Source organism: Amblyomma americanum, chromosome 3, assembly GCF_052857255.1.
Source record: "Amblyomma americanum isolate KBUSLIRL-KWMA chromosome 3, ASM5285725v1, whole genome shotgun sequence".
Classification (NCBI taxonomy): Eukaryota; Metazoa; Arthropoda; class Arachnida; order Ixodida; family Ixodidae; genus Amblyomma; species Amblyomma americanum.
Genome location: NC_135499.1, coordinates 106,144,575 through 106,165,717, shown reverse-complemented (window position 1 = coordinate 106,165,717; position 21,143 = coordinate 106,144,575). Strand labels below are relative to the sequence as shown.

Genomic DNA, 21,143 nt, shown 5'->3' with positions numbered 1-21,143 from the left:
ATGTCGGGTGGTTTACTAAATGGTAAATTGCAAGTGGTCCTTGTACTGTACAGTGTCCGCACATGTTAAGGGATCCAATATAACATGCCGGCTACTAGTACTATGTCCCTCCTAGTGCATGTGTTTGCTTGGAAACGCGATACCCTTAATGTTACAACTTGCAGAAGAAATTCCTAAAACAGCCAGTATAAGTAGCACTTTATCATAGTTTGAGAATGCCTGTTTTCGACGCTAGTATACGTGTCAACCAAGTCACATCTCATGTGTATACCCTCTTAATTGTTACAGAGCCGAACACTTGAGCCAGCCTGTTTTTGCTGGCGCTGGATTCCAGATACTGCTAACTTCCCCCAACTGCAAAACAGAGTGCAACAGTCATGACCAGGGGATGGAAAATTATATGCCACAAAACCTTTTGGTTCTGCAGAGTACTTTTTGGATTTTTTGAGCTGCTGAAGCTATGCATGTCTCAACATTAAGATTCACTACTTTATTTTTTCACTAATCATGCTAAAACTGCTTATAGAGGCTGATTTCAGCATACAGCTAATCATTATTAATTGAATTCTGGCATTTTTTGAGTGGCTGTATGGCTATGTGCTTGTTGAACAGGAGGAGAAAGAAGCCATATAACACGGGGTTCCTAAGTACCTTTTGTAAGGTGTTAGTATTTGTCAGTAATAAGTAAGTTCAAAACCCCTGGTCATAGGATAGGATAGGATAAAATACACTTTATTGCTCTAACAAGGCCTTTCGGTCAGACAGAGGTCTTCATCTTCAAGCAGATGTCTCCCTCCGTCTTGCAGAGGTCGGTGCCCCTATTCCAGGGCACCACTGAGCTTGGCTGCTCACTGGGCATGGATGACCAATCCTCTTTGGAGGGGTTAACAATGCTCAGACTAACCTGGCACACAACAGTTCCAGAAAGCAACATTGCATTTCATAAAAGAAGTAATGCAGCAAGAGCAAAATCAAGTACAGTATATGCGCAACCAGAGCAGAATTATAAACTAGCATAGCAGCGACGTCACCAACTGCGGTGAACTGTGTGTGTGTGAAAGACGCTTAGCAGAAGGGTGTTGTGGCTCAGCCGAACAGCCACAACCCCCCTTACATAACAAATACAAAACACTTATGAACATGACAAATAAATAGTTCAACAAAGAGAGAGCACATAAGCAGTAGGCAGAAATAAAAAACTAAATATTTTAATCATTTAGTAACACAATGCGTCATGAATAAAACAGCATATTTTCGCTTCTTTCTGGTGGGAGCATCTGCTTTGACTTTGTATCTGTGCTTCTGTTGACAAATGAGGTGTACTCATGTAGCCTTGTGTGGCACATTAAATTAAGAAGCTTCAGACTTCAGCCTACTGAACAGAACATGCCTTGTTGGTTTGGCATCCTTTCAATCAGATTCTTACACACATTCGATATGTGGGCACTAGGCACACTATGTGATTTCTTGTCCGAAGGTGGAATCTAATTCCTTTAATAATATAGACATTCTTTAGAGGTTGCGGCAGCAAATAAGAAAACTCGCTCAGGACCACCATTCTCCTTGAGTAGTATGAAAAGTTGATGTCGCTCATGGACAGAGCTACCGTCTGCTGCAAGCAGTGTTCTCTCACATGTACACTCAGTAGTTCTCAGATCAAAAAAGCTGTTCAGAAGAGTGACAGCGATAAAGTACACATTTCCATATACTATGCGAGGGGCATGTTGTGAAGACCTTTGCACATCAGATGAATTGGAGCCTTGCGGCCTGCTGTGGCTTGTGGTTGGTACGCTGCTTCATGACACAATACGGAAACACCCTCCACGTTGATGAGGAATGCATTTGTTGTCACTTCACAGTCTCCTTGAGAAAGCGTGAAAACTTTGCCAATCCAGATATGTTTCAGAGTGGCAATGAATTGGTGCAGATTGTGTGTCTCAGTAGGGCCTTTTTTTTATGAATAATTGAAAAAAGGTTTGCAAAGGGTCTAGCAGAAATCAATGAGTGAAAAGATGAGTAAATTGAAAATCTTCTTTTAGATAGTCCACAGTAGGAGCAAGGATTTGATTGTAATCTGCCAACCTTTGATGTAGCGCGGTTACTCGTCCCAAGGGCAACCAAAATTTCATTGGGCAATCCTATTTATGGGTGACTCAAAGAAGACATGGTGTTCCGAACCCTCACACATGCGTACCACAACTCGTCATCCTGCTTTTTCGGGCTTGAATTGAACAGGCTGTTAAAAAGCTGATCTGCCTTTTCTGCGAACTCTGCTATAAATTTGGCATCAACAGGAAGCCCCTGAATGGTGATGAGAGTGAGAAGTGCCACAGACACAGATTTGCTGAACACTTTTCAAACTCTCATGTCAGCGAAGGCATCCTGCAAATGTGTTGTTCTTTAGTTTCTTTACTAATCTGCTTTTGAGATGTCCAGTTGGTGCGTTCAAATATGGCTTATGGATGGGATGGATGATGATTATTGTCAGGCTGACATCGTTCCGACTCATGAGCACAGATGACTGCTGTCAGCAACTGACCTTTTGTTTCAAGCCACTGGATTAAGTCTAATAGCAGCTTGTATATTGCAAGAGCCGATGATGCTTTGTGGGCCGCCGCAAAGGCTACTGGCTGAATCCAAGTTCTTGATATGCCAGACACTGCCATAACAAGAGCTTTGTTTTCCACATGAGAAGTCCTTGTATTCCCATCATCTACGAAGCCAATTACGGCATCCCTCATAGCCAGGGTCGCTTTGGGACATTAAACCCCCATAGAACATAAACAACATCTTGCGAGTGATCATACATAAAAAATCTATTCAAGGCTATTTCATTGAATAAAAGGCAAAATGCTTTGTCTTGATGTGGCCAATCTATTGTTACTGATTCCATTGCATTCATGGCACCTGGAATGATATTAAGTGTCATTGGGATGTGTGCCAGCCACCGCCTCAGCATCCTCACCTGCGGCAAAGGAAGCATTTCTCTAAAGAAACAATAAGATTTTTGGGAGTGAAAGAACAAATTGAGAGCGAATTGTTTGTTTTTACCAGTGCTTTTTGGATTTCGGAAAAGAGCAGAGCCTGATCTGAAAAAGCTTTTGTAGCAAATGCGGCTTATGCTTTTTTAGAGCCTCCTGATGTGTTACTCGCCTTCTCTCATGCCTTTTTCTTATCCGGCCCAGTACTTTCCTGTAGCTGTCGCTTTGAGAATGCAGTTTCTCAATCTGCTTGAAAATTTGAGCAGTGTGCACAGATGTGCGTCTCCTCCGTCTTCTTTTTGGTGCTTCCGGTGCAGATGTCACCGTTACCTGTCCGACACTGGCCTGTCTGGCACCACTGAGGCCACTAGGCCAGCTTCACCTGAAAAAAAAAAATATGAAAGAAAACAAAGAGACGTATTTTTGTAAACCTCACAAAGCAGCCTAGATCCCATACAAATTACTGTTAGCGTGCAATCACAGGGCAACTAATTGCCCACTGTGCAATGCTATGTCATGTTTTGTTTGAAGTCATGAATATAATCAGGCAGAAATGAGCATTCATAGGGGAAGTTTGTCATGTAGTGGTCGGAAGATTTTCCTCTCTAAGCACCACAAATTCACAACTACAGAAATTAAACGTGGCAAGAAAGCAGTTCATTAAAGAAATTGCAGAATTTTATGAAATATTGACAGAAAGCAACAGCCCTTGCAAAGTAATGGTTTTTGTATTAGTTCATACTCGGCTACATAAGCAAAGTTAACAAAACTGTGACTGCGGCACATTGTATTTCCTCATGTATCTTGTTTGGCAGCTGCATCATCGTTTACATGCACCACATTAAGCTTGGTGGTGCCATGCCCAGTGTAGGCTGTGGAACGGCAAGCTGCGGCCACTTCCAGCTTAGGATACTTTTGTTAGCTGCAGCTGGTATCAAGTGCAGGCGGGGGATGGGTGCACATTTCCCACATCCGATATGCTAGAAAGTCGAGACAGGTCACATTCATGTAAACGTGACTGCGAGACAATTGGTATCTCAAGTGCTCCATGTATGTTGCATTATCTTTTTTAAAAATAACAGAGCGGAAAATGGGGACTTAAAGGGGAGAAAAACACAGGAATTCTCCCCTTGAAGTCCCCGTTTTCCGCGCTGTTATTTTTAAAAATGTATCACCAACTCGCCCGCCCAGCTATTGTGTTGAATTGCATTATCATCAATTTAAAAACTAAACTTTGTGAACAAAATGACTGAAGGTATGCCTATAACTATATGTTTTGTTCTGAAAACAATAAACAGCTTAAGTATTTACACAGCTGTGTCTGAACAGTGTGTACATTTTCATACCATGTATGAGTTATGCAAATGGGAGAATCAAGAAATAATCTTTTGCATTAAAGTAAAACTGATGCCTATTACAGACCTCTCAATATCCATCACGAAAATATCAAGGCTACCGGTCCATAGTTTTTTATGCAAATGAAAAAATGAGCTATTTGCAATAAATTCTCAAGTTTTCTTTGTGCACTTAATTACCATCATAGGGTAAGTTCCATGATGCTGTTGTGGGCACTCTGATGGGTGTCCTTGGGCTATCACCTGTTGAAAAAGAACAAATGCACGGTAGGAGGCTCAAAACCAGGTGTTTTAATGCTCAGTTACAATTTTTTTTAAACTAGCTTTGCATTGTTTATGTAAAAAAAAGAGGAAAGAACGAAGATGGGTCCAGAAAAAGTTAAAAAGAAAGTGGCCCGCGCAAAAGGCGCTGCGTCGCTTATAAAGGCCCTAAAGGGCGGTTCACATGCAAGCGAATTGGCGAACAGCGGCGCGGCGCTGTTCGGCAGCACTACGGTAGCACTACGGTACACAGTAGTTTCGAGCAACGCTTCCGCGAGGCACACTGGGGAGTTCAGCACGAATATTGCCAATCAAAGCTTCCTGTGCATTAAAAAAAAAAAACTCCGACGGCTTTTATGTATGCAGCTCACGGCGCGCTGCCCCAACCTACTGGTGTCAGTAAGGCCTGCGCGATAATTCTGAATGCGACGCTCACATCACGGCTGCAGAAAACACGCACGTAATATATATACAAGCGCTAAATTCCATAAAACGTATGCCAAACAGTAACAGCGAGACACTTAAGGTTAAGCCAGACAGTGAGGCGCGAGCGCGCGCACACATATGTAAGCAAGCAAAACAAAGTAGCGAGCGGTCCCACACTTAAGAAAAACAATGCCGCGTCGGGCCATCTAGAACTGCATCACGGCCCCTTATTTTTGCTTTAATGAGTCTAAACGTACTTTTAAAACGCATCTCGCAAAAGCAAAGCCGCTGCAGTAGACGGCACCAGGCGAAATTCGTTGTATTCCATCGGCAATTTGAAATCACAACCGTCAACGGCGACCAAAACAGGCACGAAGGACGCAACGGTTTTGTGAACTTGTTACGCCAAGAGGGATATAATGTGCAGTGAATTCATAACTGCCTGATGTGGGCTGCAGGAACACTGAAGAAGTGTCTCTTGTCGGATGTGTTGTACTACCACTGCGCTGCTCGGCTCCAACCCTGCCACAAGAGCCACAGACCACATCAAAAGATGTGAAGAGTGGCTCTACACTGAGACTCACCCATATATATTCTATGAATAAAGTTATTACTACTACTACTCCCGTGATACGTCGTGTCGGACAGGCGAAAGTTCCGTTTCTCCTACTTTCGCCCACGCTACCCGCGCGGCGGCGCTGACGCGATCGGCACTGGAAACATACCGGACCTTTAAACAGGAAATTGTCAAAGAAAATATCTATGATAATTGTAGGGGAAGTTCTTTGTTGTTTGAGGCCAGGACTGGAGTTTTGCGGACTAAGACGTATAGAGTCAGGTACCAGGAGATAGACACTTTGTGCATTGCGTGCGGAGAGGAGGAGGAAACGGCTGAACACTTGATACTTTTCTGTAAAGGGCATCACCCTACAGTGGAAGGCAGCGGGGCTGACTTACCCAAGGCATTGGGGTTTAGGGATAGTGAAGGGAAAGTGGATTTTAAGAGGTTAGAAGTAACCAAGCGAAGGTTATCTGATTGGTGGCTAAAAGCAAGACAGGAGTAAAATTTCACAAGACATGGATAGGTGGCTTGAGCCACCGCCCGATGTAAAGGGTTCAGCCGTATCCATCCATCCATTTATAGTGCTAATGGGTATAGTGCTAATGGCTGACAACAAGGAAGACTTGCAGAAGTTGATAGACATATGCGGTACAGAGGGAGATAATTAGGTTTCAAGTATAGTGAGGAAAAATCTGCAGTCATGATATTTAATGAAGAGGGCAGCAGCGAGCATAGAATACAGGAGTTCATGCTAGAGGTGGTGGATGAGTACAAGTATCTTGGGGTGTGGATAAATAACAGTGTTGAGTATCTGACAGAGCATGAAAAATATGTAATGAATAAAGCTAGTAGGAATGCAGCTGTCATGAAAAATAGGGCACTGTGGAATTACAATAGGTACGAAGTGGTAAGAGGGTTCTGGAAAGGGGGGATGGTCCCTAGCCTGACTTTCGGTAATGCGGTCCTGTGCATGAGGCCAGATGTTCAAGCAAGGTTAGAAATTAAACAACGGGGAGTAGGGAGGTTAGCTTTGTGAGCACATGGCAATACACGAAATCAGGGGGTACAGGGTGATGTGGGATGGGCGTCTTTCGAGAGCAGAGAGGCTAGCAGTAAGATAGCATTTGAGGAAAGATTGAGAAAAATGGACGAAAAGCGGTGGGCTAGGAAAGTTTTCAGATACCTGTATATAAAGAATGTTGACACGAAATGGAGAAAGCGAACTAGAAAATTGACAAGCAAATATCTGGACAGCAGTAAGGGGGCAAATCAGCAATTATCGGTTAAGAAAAAGGTTAAAGGAACAGAGAGAGCTTTGTGGAAAACAGGGATGCTGACGAAATCGGCACTAGAAACATACCGGACCTTTAAACAGGAAATTGTCAAAGAAAATATCTATGATAATTGTAGGGGAAGTTCTTTGTTGTTTGAGGCCAGGACTGGAGTTTTGCGGACTAAGACGTATAGAGTCAGGTACCAGGAGATAGACACTTTGTGCATTGCGTGCGGAGAGGAGGAGGAAACGGCTGAACACTTGATACTTTTCTGTAAAGGGCTTCACCCTACAGTGGAAGGCAGCGGGGCTGACTTACCCAAGGCATCGGGGTTTAGGGATAGTGAAGGGAAAGTGGATTTTAAGAGGTTAGAAGTAACCAAGCGAAGGTTATCTGATTGGTGGCTAAAAGCAAGACAGGAGCAAAATTTCACAAGACATGGCTAGCTGGCTTGAGCCACCACCCGATTTAAAGGGTTCAGCCGTATTCATCCATTTCTTTGATGTTTTATTTCTAATACTTCGCGCGGACGCGTGATACTGGTTGCAGTCAAATTGCCTGTGGCTGCTACCAATATGCAACTGATTTTCCGAGAAAAAAAAAAGTGAAAGCCAGTCCTGCTATCGCTCGATGTCATTTTCTTTCGATCGATTATATAGCATAGCGGCCATTGAAGTGGGACCACGCTGGGACCACTATTTTGCACAAAATTTACAGCCACCCGTTTGACACAGAATGTTCGAAGTGGTGTCAAATGAATTGGCACGTTCCTGAAGATAAAATTACTAATTGCGATGAAGCCCAAAATATGTGTTGGATTTGCAAATGACCTTTCCGCCTTCAAACCGTTCATTCCAAGGACCTCCATACTGCCATTACGGCCGAACCATTTGTCGCGGGGGGTTCCGGATGGTGTCAGACGATTCGTCATGTTGTGATGCGCATGTTTATAACCTTTATTGACTGATATAACGAGGAAATATGCCGGATGAAGCGAAGGCGGCTGTAAATCGCAATAGTAGCGCAAAATACATGAGGTAGAGTGGCGGCACGCGCCGCTTTGCCGAGTCATCGTGTGGGCTGCTTCTCGCAACAAACCCAATGAAAGCAGAGGAGGCACTTCCAGACGAGCACCCCTTGGCGAGCGAAATGGGAGGCGTCATTCTAGGACCGCTAGGTGACGCCAGGCTTGAGCTAGCGGGTGCTTGGTTTGAGCAAGTGGCCGCGACCGTTGGCGGGAAAGGCGGCAAAGATGTTTGAACTCTGTGATCACAGTTATGCGCGGTTACCCCGTTCGCAGCAACCTTGTTGGCCCATGAACGGAGAAACGCGGCTCCATGGCTGTTCGCAAGGTGAGAAGTGTCGGCTGGCGCATAATCGGAGCTGAACACTGCTCTTTTCACCGCTCTCGATACGTAGCGGCAATCTGTGCTTTCATTTTTTTTTTTTTTTGCTTTCATCGGAGGACGTTCGGCGCGAATCGGATCTTCACCGTTCCACATTCCCAGACCCTGCGTGAAGCTTCTGTATGCTGGATCGTTGAGCCTTGCGCGATTGTTGAACAAACATACTGATCCTGCGCATCACTTAGAACACGATGTATTGTCACGGGTAAACTCTAGGTCGCCGGTACGTGTAATTCCGTTCTCTCGTTGTGGAACTTTGGGTGGGAAAACGGCGATTGCGCGAGAGCTCTCTTCGCGAGCCTCGTCTGCACTTCGACTCGCCGTGCTGGCTCACTGACTGCGGCGCTCAGTTCAATGGCAGAATATTTTATCCAGACAACACAATGCAGTTGCCTATAGGTGGCAAACCAAAAGGCAAATAAATTACTTTTCTGTAACGCAACTGTTTTGATCCCAGCCCTGCCGGCCGCTAATTGGTGGGGTTAAAGGAGAAAAAAAAAGGATAAGAAACGCTCTTCGCTTGAAATTTCATTCCACGTTAAAGAATCCCGGAATGCGCTACGGCCTGCCTCGAGGCCCGGCTGTAATTTCGATTCTCTTATATTACTTCTCCCCCTATCCTCTCTTCCTGTCCCTTCACCTCTTTCATTTAATTTCTCCATTCTGCCTGCTATCCTTCATTTCCGCTGCCCCTGCTCAGGTGCTTCAGTATCGATGGCAGATGCCGGGGCTAGCAAAAATCTTTTCCTTCCTTTTTACTATTATTTTAATAAAACACCACCACCTCCGCAGGCAGTGTAGTTGGTGCTTTTTGTCGGCGGCGTGATCGCTCCATGGTGTCGACGCACGGAAGCGGTTCGTCTGCGCATGCGCGTTCAAAGGCGTTATAATGCGAGTACACCGCCGTTCGCTTTTCAGCTCAGGCTTTTCGCTCCCGCGCATTCGTTAAAATTAACAGCTGCAGAGGAAAAAGATTAGCACAAATGACGTCACCAAGGCGGCGAAATCGCACTGCGCAGCTGACGCGGCGCCGCGGTTTGCGAACACGCCTGGCACTCTTGTTATCGGCGTGTTCATAACCGCAGCGCCGTGTTCTGCAGCTCCGGTGGTACGTCATTTGTACCGTCATCCACAGACCTGTCTAGAGTGCTCGAACTCCGTGCCGTCTGCGCTGGGTGGCCGACGGACCCTTTAAATCGGGCGGTGGTTCAAGCCACCTAGCCATGACTTGTGAAATTTTGTCTTGATTTTAGCCACCAATCAGACAACCTTCGCTTGGTTACTCATACCCCCTTAAAATCTACTTTCCTTCACTGTCTTTAAACCCCAACGCTTTGGATAAATCAGCCCCGCTGCTTTCCACTGTGAAGCCCTTTACAGAAAAGTATCAAGCGTTCAGCCGTTTCCTCCTCCTCCGCACGCAGCGCACAACGTGTCTATCTCATAGTTGCTGTTTACAAACCATGCGACAGCAGCGGGCCACGGCGTACCATTTGAGGTGCGGCGTAGGCGCACTTTCCTTTACTTCTAATAATAATAATAATAATAATAATAATAATAATAATAATAATAATAATAATAATAATAATAATAATAATAATAATAATAATTGGTTTTCGGGGAAAGGAAATGGCGCAGTATCTGTCTCATATATCGTTGGACACCTGAACCGCGCCATAAGGGAAGGAATAAATGAGGGACTGAAAGAAGAAAGGAATAGGTGCCGTAGTGGAGGGCTCGGGAATAATTTCGACCACCTGGGGTTCTTTAACGTGCACAGACATCGCACAGCACACGGGCGCCTTAGCGTTTTGCCCCCATAAAAACACAGCCGCCGCGGTCGGGTCCCTTTACTGCTCGAGTTTCTGTTTTTGTTCGTGCTCACAGGCGTCAGACGTTGACGACGTTCACCGATATCTCAAGGTGGAATTCAGTGCGAAACTCTTGTTGCGTGCACGGATTTGAACGCGCTCGGCGACAACGATAGCACGGTCATTTCGTATACTGCGACACTGCTCGGAGCCGTCGATCAAGAGACCGCCGCTGTTCACTGTGGGACATTCGCGCTGTTCGTTCACCAGTATTTCAGTCTCGCGCTACGGAGTGCGCGTCGGCGTATTGTGCCAATGTTTCGCGTCTTGTGTGTGTAATGTGCGCGTGCCATTCGCGCTCCCGTTTCCATCGGCAGTGAAACCTAGCTCTTTGCTAGTTATGCGTGTTCTTGCAACGCTCAGCGATTGTAACTGGTGTTGATTATAATATAACTGTCATTTTGTTGTTTTATCGGCGATTGCGCTTGTATCAGCGGCAGGGGTCATGACACATGGGCTGAGAGCGATATTGTAAAGGAAGCAGCTGCGCTCGCTTTGTTCTTAGTACATAGAAACTCTGTTGCATGCCCGTTTGAAGAGTTTAAAGCCCCAACTCGATGGACACATCCTGGACGTACGGGTAGAGCGCCTACGCGCACGGGCGTACGCTGGAGCCTATCCGCATGCGCGAGGTGCGACGCGCGAGCAGGCGCGAGCGGTGGCGCAGATATCTGACATGTTAGATATCCGCACCTGCGCACGGGCGCTCGCGCGCGCGTCGGAAGCGGGGTTCTTACAACAATCGGAGGACCGCGGGGCTCTCGGGGGCTTCTTTTTTTTTTTTTTGTCATGGCTTGGCGCTCTTTCCACTCTTCGCTGTTAAGTTGTCCTTTATATAAGTTGTCCTTATATATCATGCTCATTCTACTTAATTGCCAACCATCAAGGGCTTTGCCATCTACTATCATTTTGCTCACTGCCTCTCTTAATGTTTGATTGGATTTTGGACCTAGCTTCTTTATTAATGTAGAATACCATCTGATCCTGTCGACGTGCTACTAGGAATCTTCTCTGCTCTTTCCCTCTCTCTTTGTCCAAGTCAAACAATTGCGGTAACCGGTCTATCCTCCTTCGATAAATTATGTGCAGCATTTCCTTGTTTTTTAAATTTTGCTGTCATCCTTGTTCCTATATGTTCTATTGCTTCATCCTTTTCTAGCCGAATGCCCTGATCTGTAACTATAAACCTTTGCTCTAGCTTAGTCTTATTACTCATGGAGTTCAGAAGTTTCCGAAATTTTTGAGCTGTTTTTCTATCCTTTCTATATACTTTTGAAATCCACTGGGCACCCTTTCTTCTAATTTTTCTCATTGATCAAATAGGATGCTTCCTTTCTACACTTTATGAAGGTACCCTATTTTCTGTCTACTTCAGCTTTTCTTTCTCCCCTCTTCTTAGAATATCTGTGTTCCTTGGACGCTTCTTGACGTTTTCCTATAGCCTTCTTGACCTCCTCATCCCACCAACTCTTGGGTTTGCGTCTTTTTTTTTCCTTTTGGCCTCACTCGCACCTTAGCTAGCTCTAGCTCAAGTAATCGAATTAATATGGTATAAGTCCATTGTGTTTCCTTATCCTGAAATATTTTTTTCTCAATCTGCTTGGCTGCTGCTTCCAATTGCTTTTCTGAGTAAAAATTTCCCCCTGATTGTTCATCTTGCTTCAGTCCTACATTGCGTTTTCTTTTGAAGCTCAACTTGATACGCTTGTGGTCACTACCTAGACTTCTGGAACCATCTTCATCTATGCTCATTACCCCTAATCTGTTATACATCCTCTGTGACATTAGTGCATAATTTATCGTCGAGTGCAGACTCCCCGCCTCCCATGTTATGAGCCCTTCACACTTCTCGGTGCTGTTGCATACAACTAAATCATGCCTGTCACACATATCCAGCAGCATACTTCCTGTCGAATCTGTGTACCCATCCAGGTCTATGTGTATATTCATGTCGCCTAATATAATTATCTCGCCCTGTACTCCTAGCTCATCAATGTCGCTTGCGATACAATCTACCATTTTTCTGTTTTCCTCTTTGGCATTACCTCGATCCTGTCCACAGGTACAGAAAGCCAAGGAGTGTTTGCTCCCCTGCCACTTTTTCTTTTAGCCATAAATGTTCCTTGCATTCCTGATTAACCCTTTGCCAATTCATACCTTTAACGCGACAGCGTGAAGGGCTCTGTGTCGCAGAAAAGCCGGTGTCGTCGGCAGCGTTGAGCGTGAGCGAAAAATCCCTCCTCTCTCTCCTCCTCCTCCTCCTTGCAAAGTAAGCCACTGCCCCAACAGATAGCACGTGAGGCAGCCGCACATCTCGTTCGGGCGCAGTGGGGCCGTGGCATCGGGTTTGCCGAGAACGTGCTTCTACGTGATTTGCCACTCCGCGCGTCCGTTTCACCGTACGTAGCAGAGCGATTTGTCTAACGGGAAAAGCGTCGCGCCAAACGGGCGATGGCGTTCCGTGGACTCCATGGCAGTGCTGCAACACGTTGTCGCATTCCACTCTTAAAGGCGAAGCTTAAGCGTCCTCCAATTTTTATGTATGAACGTCCTAATTCCACCTCCTTTCTGCTGCCCTCTGTTCTATTGCAGTATTCCCATGCATAGTCTGGATTACAGTGTTGTTGCTCCATGTCCCTAAGATGTGTTTCGACTAAACCATATACCATTAATTCCTCCTGCCTTAACTGTTCTTCTATTTCTTCTCATTTCAGCCTATTCCTGCCACCTTGCATGTTAATTTACCCTATATCTGAATTAACTTAGCACTGGTGCTTGTGTCTATTTCTTTTCCTATGGTTCCATCATTCCTTTGATCTTGGTTCATCCTTGTCTACACTGGTGCCCTCAGGGCTCTTAGTTCCCCCAGAAAAGCTGTTGCCTGACGACCTATCCTACCCCCACCCTCTTGCCAGTGGCACCATTGTAGTAAATGCCATCCTGTGCAAAAGGGTGGAAGCTGGCCTTGTACACATTCCTGTTAACTTCCATTACCTCATATCCTAGTCGTTGACTCATTAATCTAATTACACAATTAGCTCCAACGACCCTACTTTCCGTCCCGCTAGACTGCCTCTGAACCTCTGGGATTGTGCATATGGTCACATGCACCCTCTCAGAGGCCTCTCTAAGCCTACACATCCCCACTGCTAACTGTTTCTCGAGATTCTGGCTCCTCTCCTTCAGCACATCGTTGAGACCAGCATGGATAACCACAAGGTGTTCGTTATCCATGTCTCCTACCGCCTCCTGAGCTTTGGCCATTGCATCTACCATGCACTTCCCTGACTGGGCCTCCACCTGCACCCACTTGTCCGCCTTCACTCTCATTAAAATGCCTTCCTCACCCCTCACTATGTTTGAGTCACGCACTACTACCAGAACCCTTCTGTGCTCTAACCGTTCGCTTCCCGCCTGCGACTGTTGCCCTCCGAATCGCGCTAACTGGCTCTCCTGCTGTCGTACACTACTGTTGCATGTCACCATGCCCGTTGTTACCTTTCCGTCTTCCCCATTCAAAGCCTGCCGTGCTGCCGCGCTGTAGGGTCGATGAGCCTCCTTGTTACTGCTACCTTCTGTCTGAGGGACAACTGTCTTTAGATGTACCACACTGTCCTCGTCCACCACCTGACGCTGTCCTCGTCCACCACCCCGAACTGCAGTGACGTGCCTGCCGTAACTTGAGCGCTTCCACCTGCTCTTCTAGCTGGGCCTGGTTTTCCCGCTCGTCTTTCAGCTGGCCCACAATTCACTCCAACAGGACGATCTTAGCCCCCTCCCTCTTAAGCGACTTGGCGACCTGAGTTTCTAGCTTAATCTGTTCCTCTCGCTCCACCTTCAGGTCCCCTTTGAGTTCCTTAATCGTAGCTGCCCATTCCCCTTCCAACGTCCGAACGGCCTCCTCAAAACGCTTACATTGCTTGAACACGAAGCTAGCCTCTTGGACTGCCTCGGCTAAGCTCCCAAAATCCATCTCATTCAAATAATACCAACGCTTGCACTCCTCGCACTGCACTAGCTCCCCATCCACCCTGGCTTTCCTAGCTTGCCAGCCCATCATCTGGCCAACTACGTAATGTAAAAGCCCGCCAAAATTCCCCAAAAAAAGCCCTACGGCACACGCACATCCGCTAGCCTTCCTGCCCCTAACACGGTTTAAAACTACCACTCTTATATCATGTACAAAAACAAATACCAAAAGCACTTAGCTTCTGACAAAGTCGCTGGAGCTCCAAAAAAAGCATCCTCCTCTGACGGCGTCGCGAGCAGAAGCCTATGCAGTGACATTACAAGCTATACAAGCTAGTATTTCACCAAGTAAAGAATCTTGGTGCTTACAGCTGCAGCTTTGCACGTTAAATATGAAACACAGCATTGAAATAATGCACAACACTGTGAAACTTTTACTGCAGCCACTGGGTGCTATTAAACTTCTAGAAGCAGTCTGAAAAACTACGGTCATGTATATTATGCACCAAACTAGATCTGTGGGTGTGAAACATGCTATGTTGCAGGGTTACAAGGGTGTATTTATGGATCATTCTTAAGGGGGGCGGTCCCATTTGAAACATGTATTTCTTGGAGTTTTTTCATTGAGAAAAAAGGGGTTCTGCATGGTTTTCCTATGTAAAATTTCAGGCTTTGGGAGGGAGGCGACACCCCCTCCCCTATAAATCCTCCCCTGCCGTGTTACTGTAGGCACTGTTGGCCCTTTCTGTTTCTTTCACCTCTATGAATGGCTCTTGGAGGTGTGAATCAAAAGTCATTGTTGGCATGGCCATCATTATGAACACGTTATGATACTAAATTTTGCATTCAGGGCCAAGAACTCAAACTTTTTAGTATATTTGCCCACCCTGACTGCTGTATAAGACAGCATTCCTGGCATGGCCAGCCACGCAAAAACATGCTATGAAGATAAATACAGTATTCAAGACTGAAAACAAAATACTGCAGGATTTTTCTTGTCCTCACTGCTGCAAAAGAAGGCACTGTTGACACGGCCAGCTACCCAAACATATGCAATGGAGGCAGATTGCAGTATTCAACATCAAGAGCAGCATTAAAAGGCAGGTTGGACACTAAGCTAGGACTTGACCGTGCATGGCAGCATTGTTCACGAATCAGCAGAAGGCAGGCATATGCACATTCATTCGGCATAAAACTTATAGGGTTGTGCTATCCACCAGAGAGCGTGATTAAAGTGTGGCCAGTATCTGGGCCACTTTTACACGAGCATAGCATGCAAACAACCCGACTTCAAAAACCTTGCTCAGGGATCTCATGCATGAAGTTCTAAATTCATTCTAGCAAAGAAAGATTTATTTACCACCTCATGAGAACATTTGACAGTTGTCCACTCAAAAATCATTATGCTATCAAATACAAAGTGCTGCAGAGGGCCATTGAAATATGAGCCGAATGTCTCGCACGAATATTTCCGAGTTCTCTGTTCTCTGTAAGGCTTTTAAGAATGAAAAGGCAAATAATGGTTCACATCTACATCATTTAGCCAGGTTACAAGAAAATAATGCTGCACGCCAGACATGCCACACTGAGCTTTGGCAAGTGGGAACCTTTAAAACAACATTTGGCCTATGAACTTTACAAAAAAGTTACCCAGATTACTTCATGCGCATATTCAATTTGAAAAGGTGACATTTAAAAAACTTTGCAAATATTTTATTACACTGCAAGAAGCTTCTCTGCCATTTGTTTGTTTTCCTTGTCACATTTCTCATTCTATATTTATTTATTTCTTGAGTGTTGTTCAAATAAACAATGAGCATAATTTATCCATTATGTAACTCACCATTGCATTCTGGTTTGCTGTTATTTAAACTGCCTGAGCTACTTCTTGCATAACCGCTCAGCCGCCGCGGTGGTTATGGCGCTCGGCTGCTGGCCCGAAAGATGCAGGTTCTATCCCGGCTGCGGCGGTCGAATTTCAATGGAGGTGAAATTCTAGAGGCCCGTGTGCTGTGCGATGTCAGTGAACGTTAAAGAACCCCAGGTGGTCGAAATTTCCGGAGCCCTCCACTACGGCGTCTCTCATGGCCTGAGTCGCTTTGGGACTATAAACCCCCATAAACCATAAACCAAACCTCTTGCTTGTTTCTGACACAGCCTCTGTTTGTTTATATGAAATTATCATAAAATGAAATGATGATGCATTCTTCTATTTAAACTTGCATTTCTTTGATCTAGTTATTTTTATGCAGTTTCCTAGCTTCTGCACTTTCTTTCTTTCTTAGGTGACGTGCCATGTTTTACTGTGATTTTGTATAGGTGGGCTGGCGGCTTTGTCAAGCTGTCCTATATGGAAGCTTTTACTGCCGGTCTCCCGTGTCATTTCCTATGGTGCGAGTAAAGGATTATTATTATTATTATTATTATTATTATTATTATTATTATTATTATTATTATTATTATTATTATTATTATTATTATGAAGAACGGTCAGAAACCAAGTGCCATTCGCGATGGAGTCTCTTTAGGCCAGCTCCTTCACAGGGTTTAAACGCTCGCATCATAGCGCAGGCTGGCGGCATGAGTGGAGCTGCGAAGAGAAGTAAACAAGATCGTGCCCGGACATCATGGCGCCGAGCTCATTTCTGGCTTCATAAAATGTCACATGATGGCCTCTCTAAATTTTCATTCCTCTGCTTGTACTACAGTGTTCTTGTAGAACACTGTACAGAGTCGATCACACTTGTCTAGAGCGCTCGCGAGGTGCCGTCCGGGGGAAATAAGCCGACATTCTAAAGCAGGTATTGACTTTCACTGATAATGCTTGCGCTGGAGAGTAGCTGAATAGACACATGAATTGCACAGGCATTAGTGCCTTAACGCTCGCTAAGCAGTTGCAAAAAGATTTCACTTCATTTGCTTCGCAGAACACCGCCCGAGCGCTTTAGACAAGTGTGATCGACTCTGTACTTGTACTAATCTTTTCCCGCTGTAGCTAGTTACACCTGCACAGTGGTCGAAGCAACCCTTTACGTATCCACTGTGCTGTTCGTTTTTTTCACGATTAGGGGGCAGAACTGATAGTCATGTCTGAATTTCAGTGTGTGAATAATGCGAGGTGACCGAGCCATCTAGCAAGTGACATAGAAGTCTACAAATATGAGTTCGCAGAGCAAGAGTGCGGAAACACGTGCATCATTCACACCGACAGAGGAAAGATGTAATTTTATATATGCCTATGCCAACCTTAAGTGGTAGTGTTTATGTGCAGTCAATTATGAACAAAAGCATATTTATTCGCCATGTAAAAACAGAGATGCATGACCGGTGCTGACGGAGAAGCGTCATCGCAAATTAATAAATGCTTTACTGAACACCAGAGGAAAGTGTAAGGAGTTGTCCCGTACATTTAGCTTTGTCTTTACTGAATTTGACGGAGCTACCTGGTGGTGCTCAACTGCGCGTGTTATTGTTTACTTTTTTTTTTCTTCCTTATCAAAATCATGGCTTGCTGATTAACCTTCCAACGCCTCATGATACTTAGCCGATTCCCCGTTGGGGGTGTGTGCCCTTAAACACCTGACAATCAGCAGCTGTTTTTGTTTTTTGCTATGAATGCTGGACACTCTTGAGTGCTTACTGATGGCTACAACTTATTCTGATTATGCCCATTGCCTGCTTATCGATGTCGGGTGAGGCAGTTCTGCGACTGGTAGCTTTGGCCAGGTATTGCTGTAGTTAGGCTGAAGTAACTTTTGTCTTGGTTGGCGTGCTTAGAGACGCATGTTCGACTTCCCTAAGCGGAAGTCTGTCAACATTGTTCTTCAGCCTGATTCCTTTGCTTGGAACAGAATTAAAGTTATTTCACTGGCGTAAGAAAATCTGTTAGATGCTGGCACTTGGTACACGAGGCATCATGTGCAATTCGTCAGACATGTGTTGGACTTTGTGAACCGCTCACCGTTTGCCTTGTTTTTCATTAAGCCCTTAATTTCAACTAGCCAGCAATAAAAGCATAGTGTGGGCTCACTTTCATCCCTTTGGAATGTGCTCGGTGCCGGTGCTCATTAAGCCCTTAATTTCAACTAGCCAGCAATAAAAGCATAGTGTGGGCTCACTTTCATCGCTTTGGAATGAGCTCGATGCCGGTGCATCGTGTCAATCTGGTGTGCTGTTGCAGCTGAGAGGAAGACAGGATTGGCTATTCATGCATTTTCTGGCTACTTTAGCTTGTTCATATCTGGAACTGCAGGCGGCAAGTGCGCAGTGGTAGAGCGTTCAAATCTGTGACGCGCTGCCGAGTTTGTGGCGGAAAGCATGCTTTCAACTACGGTGCCTCCACTTCATCTAACTGCTGTCTTTACCGCAGTTATTTTACCCAGACGGCGATGTCATCAGCGTGTTTAACAGATCCTTTAGAACAGATGCCTGTGCATTGTTGGAATTAAAACAAAAGCATTAGTATATGCTAGCATTGTTCTTACTTTTGCACCTGATGTGGAAACAGCTTTGACTACATCAGCTATTGAAAAGGCACCCACTGGTGTGGTGGAACATATGCTTAATTCATTCAACGAGGCGTTATCATAAGGTCACCTTCAGGCCATGCGGAAGAGTCTACATTTCTGCTACTTAGTGTTCTTCCTAATTTCCACCAGTCCTTACCGTTGTGATGCATTGCGTGTGTTGCCAGTCATAAACATCACCGACACTGAATTGCCTCACAGAGCGAAGTTAGCCACGTAGATCTAGAAATGGCATGTCCTATTCAGAAACGTCAAGCTTTTCATAAAAGTCCTAGTAATATAACTCGTCATCTGGACATGCTGGAAGAGACAATTGCATCTTTTCCCACTGGTACAGTAATAATTTCCCCTCAGTAGAGTCTTCATTTTCTGATTTGCTGCATGCTTTTTCAAAACACAACACCCGCTTATAACAGTTTTGCAAAAAAAAAAAACAGCTTTGAGTGTCATTTAGGATGTTTGGCGCAGATCGTATTACAGTAGAGTCCAGATATTTCAAATATTGGCTCTATCGAACACACAGATTATCCCCTGGAAAATACCGTGTAAAAGTATGTATGAAAGTTGCGCTGTGCATCGAACTTCAATTTCGCCGGTCATCCAATAAATCGAACTGCGCACCGGCCGTGCAAGTGGTACTTCTCCTAACTGCACTCTTCGGTCACTTTCCGGGACTGATCAACTGCACGGCCTTTGGCACCTGCTTGCAGCGGCATCAGCACTGTGACACCGCTTGACGAGGTGAATGGGGGTTTGCTTGAGGGTAGTGTTGCAAATGGGTTGCAAGCCCCAAGGGTAGCGTTGGCCTGGCGGCCTGGGGCACAGCTGGAAACATCCGAAGGTCCTGGCAAAGGATGAGTCGACTGCCAACAGAACAACTTGTTTATTCTAGCATCGCAAAAGAGCAGCCGGTCAGGGCGACCACGTTACTCGACGGAAGAAATCGAAGCCTATCTCTGGCGTCCGGGGCAGCTGCCTTTATACCCTCGGAGTCGAGGGCAAGAAGGAACGGCTCGGGATGAGGCGCCCGAGACGGCGACGCACGGACATGTTGAGACGTGACGTGGCGCGTCCGCCGGGCCGGCGCCGGTCAGACCTCCTCGCCTCCCAGTTGGGGAGCTCCTCTCCCCGGCTGCCGCGCTTTGACAAGCGTGGGCACCAACATGCACACACACACACGCACACACGAAGACACGTGGCATTGAAACCTGCCTGGACGCGCTTGGCGGGAGGCGTTGCGGCAGCACTGAACGGACCAAAATGACCGCCACTTTGAACGAAGCCCCAGTGTCCGTTGCATCCGCGCCGGCTATACCGCGCGTCGTAGGCGAAACGTAACAGTGGCCTTCGGTCTCTTGTTCTCATTTTCCACGCCACATCGCTGTCATGCTGCCAAGCCAGCCTATCTTTACGTAGGCAGCTTTACGTAGCAGCCTGAGGTTTACGTAGGCAGCAAATGCTATTATTAAAGCTGATAGCGTTCTGGAAATCCCAAACTCAGCAGCTACTGTCCGCAAAAACGCAAGACCACCCTCCGCAAACGCCCAACAAAGCGATACATGACGCAACAACCAACAAGTACTTTCACCCGTCATTACACAGCGTCCATCACTATACCTCAACCTGAATATTGTGTTCACGAATATCCGGAGCATTATCCCTAAACGAGACAGACTTGAAGGTTGCATTACTGATATTGAAGCGGAAGTCGTGTTACTCACTGAAACCTGGCTGAACGACAATATTAGAGACAGTGAAATATTTTCCCCCAACCTTAACTACACAATATACCGGCATGACAGGAAAAACAAGAAAGGCGAAGGCGTTCTCATAACCATCAAGAACACCTTGTCTTCGTCTCACATCTTTAGTGACGACAGCCTTGAACTCACGTGGGCATCCGTGAATGACAGGGCAAAAAAAGTCGTTTTTGGTATTTGCTGTGGGCCACCTGATAGTGATTCATGCTTCTGTGACGCGCTCTGCCGTGCTTTGAACGACATCAAAGATAAATTTCCAAATTCTCCCATCTATTTATTCGGCGATATTAACTTCCCTAACATTAGCTGGCCCTTAATCTCAGTGCTTAATGGATCATCTTCCAACGAATCAAAACGCTTCCTTGATCTAACACTTGACTACAACCTACACCAAGTCATTACATGCCCCACAAGAGGAAGTAACATTCTTGACCTATTTCTGACAACCTCCCCCGATGACGTTAAAGGCATAACCATATTACCAGCCATTAGCGATCACAACCTAACTCACATCCGCCTATCATTGCCCATCACAAAGTGGTCCCCAACGAAAAAGATAACCGACTACAAAAGGGCTAATTTCGATGCCATCAACCTCGCATTATCAGAATTTTATAACTCTTTTGTTAAATCCTATTCTGCTCGCTCAGTCAATGCCAACTGGGAACTTTTTAAAACTACAATGCTCACATTGAAAAACGCACACATTTCGTCCTTCCTTGTAAAATCCGATTGTAACAACGAATGGTTCA

The 21,143-nt window shown here is 45.6% G+C and overlaps 2 protein-coding genes and 1 pseudogene across 5 annotated transcripts in view; 2 read left to right on the top strand and 1 right to left on the bottom strand.

The window, feature by feature from the left end:
• AP-1sigma (AP-1 complex subunit sigma-2) overlaps window positions 1-21,143 on the top strand; it is a 524,179-nt gene that overhangs the window by 183,532 nt on the left and 319,504 nt on the right. The window lies entirely within an intron of this gene.
• The window catches only part of LOC144124795 (E3 ubiquitin-protein ligase MSL2-like), a 38,940-nt gene that overhangs the window by 6,160 nt on the left and 11,637 nt on the right, over window positions 1-21,143 (top strand). Inside the window, exon 1 of one of the 2 annotated variants that reach the window (XM_077657669.1) lies at window positions 8,088-8,211. The exons of the other annotated variant lie outside the window; for it this stretch is intronic. Coding sequence (XP_077513795.1) covers window positions 8,112-8,211 — 100 coding nt within the window. The 5' untranslated portion in view covers window positions 8,088-8,111. Of the gene's footprint in view, window positions 1-8,087; window positions 8,212-21,143 lie in introns of those variants that run through there. 2 annotated transcript variants of the gene reach the window in all.
• On the bottom strand, window positions 12,970-13,655 carry LOC144124794 (uncharacterized; annotated as a pseudogene).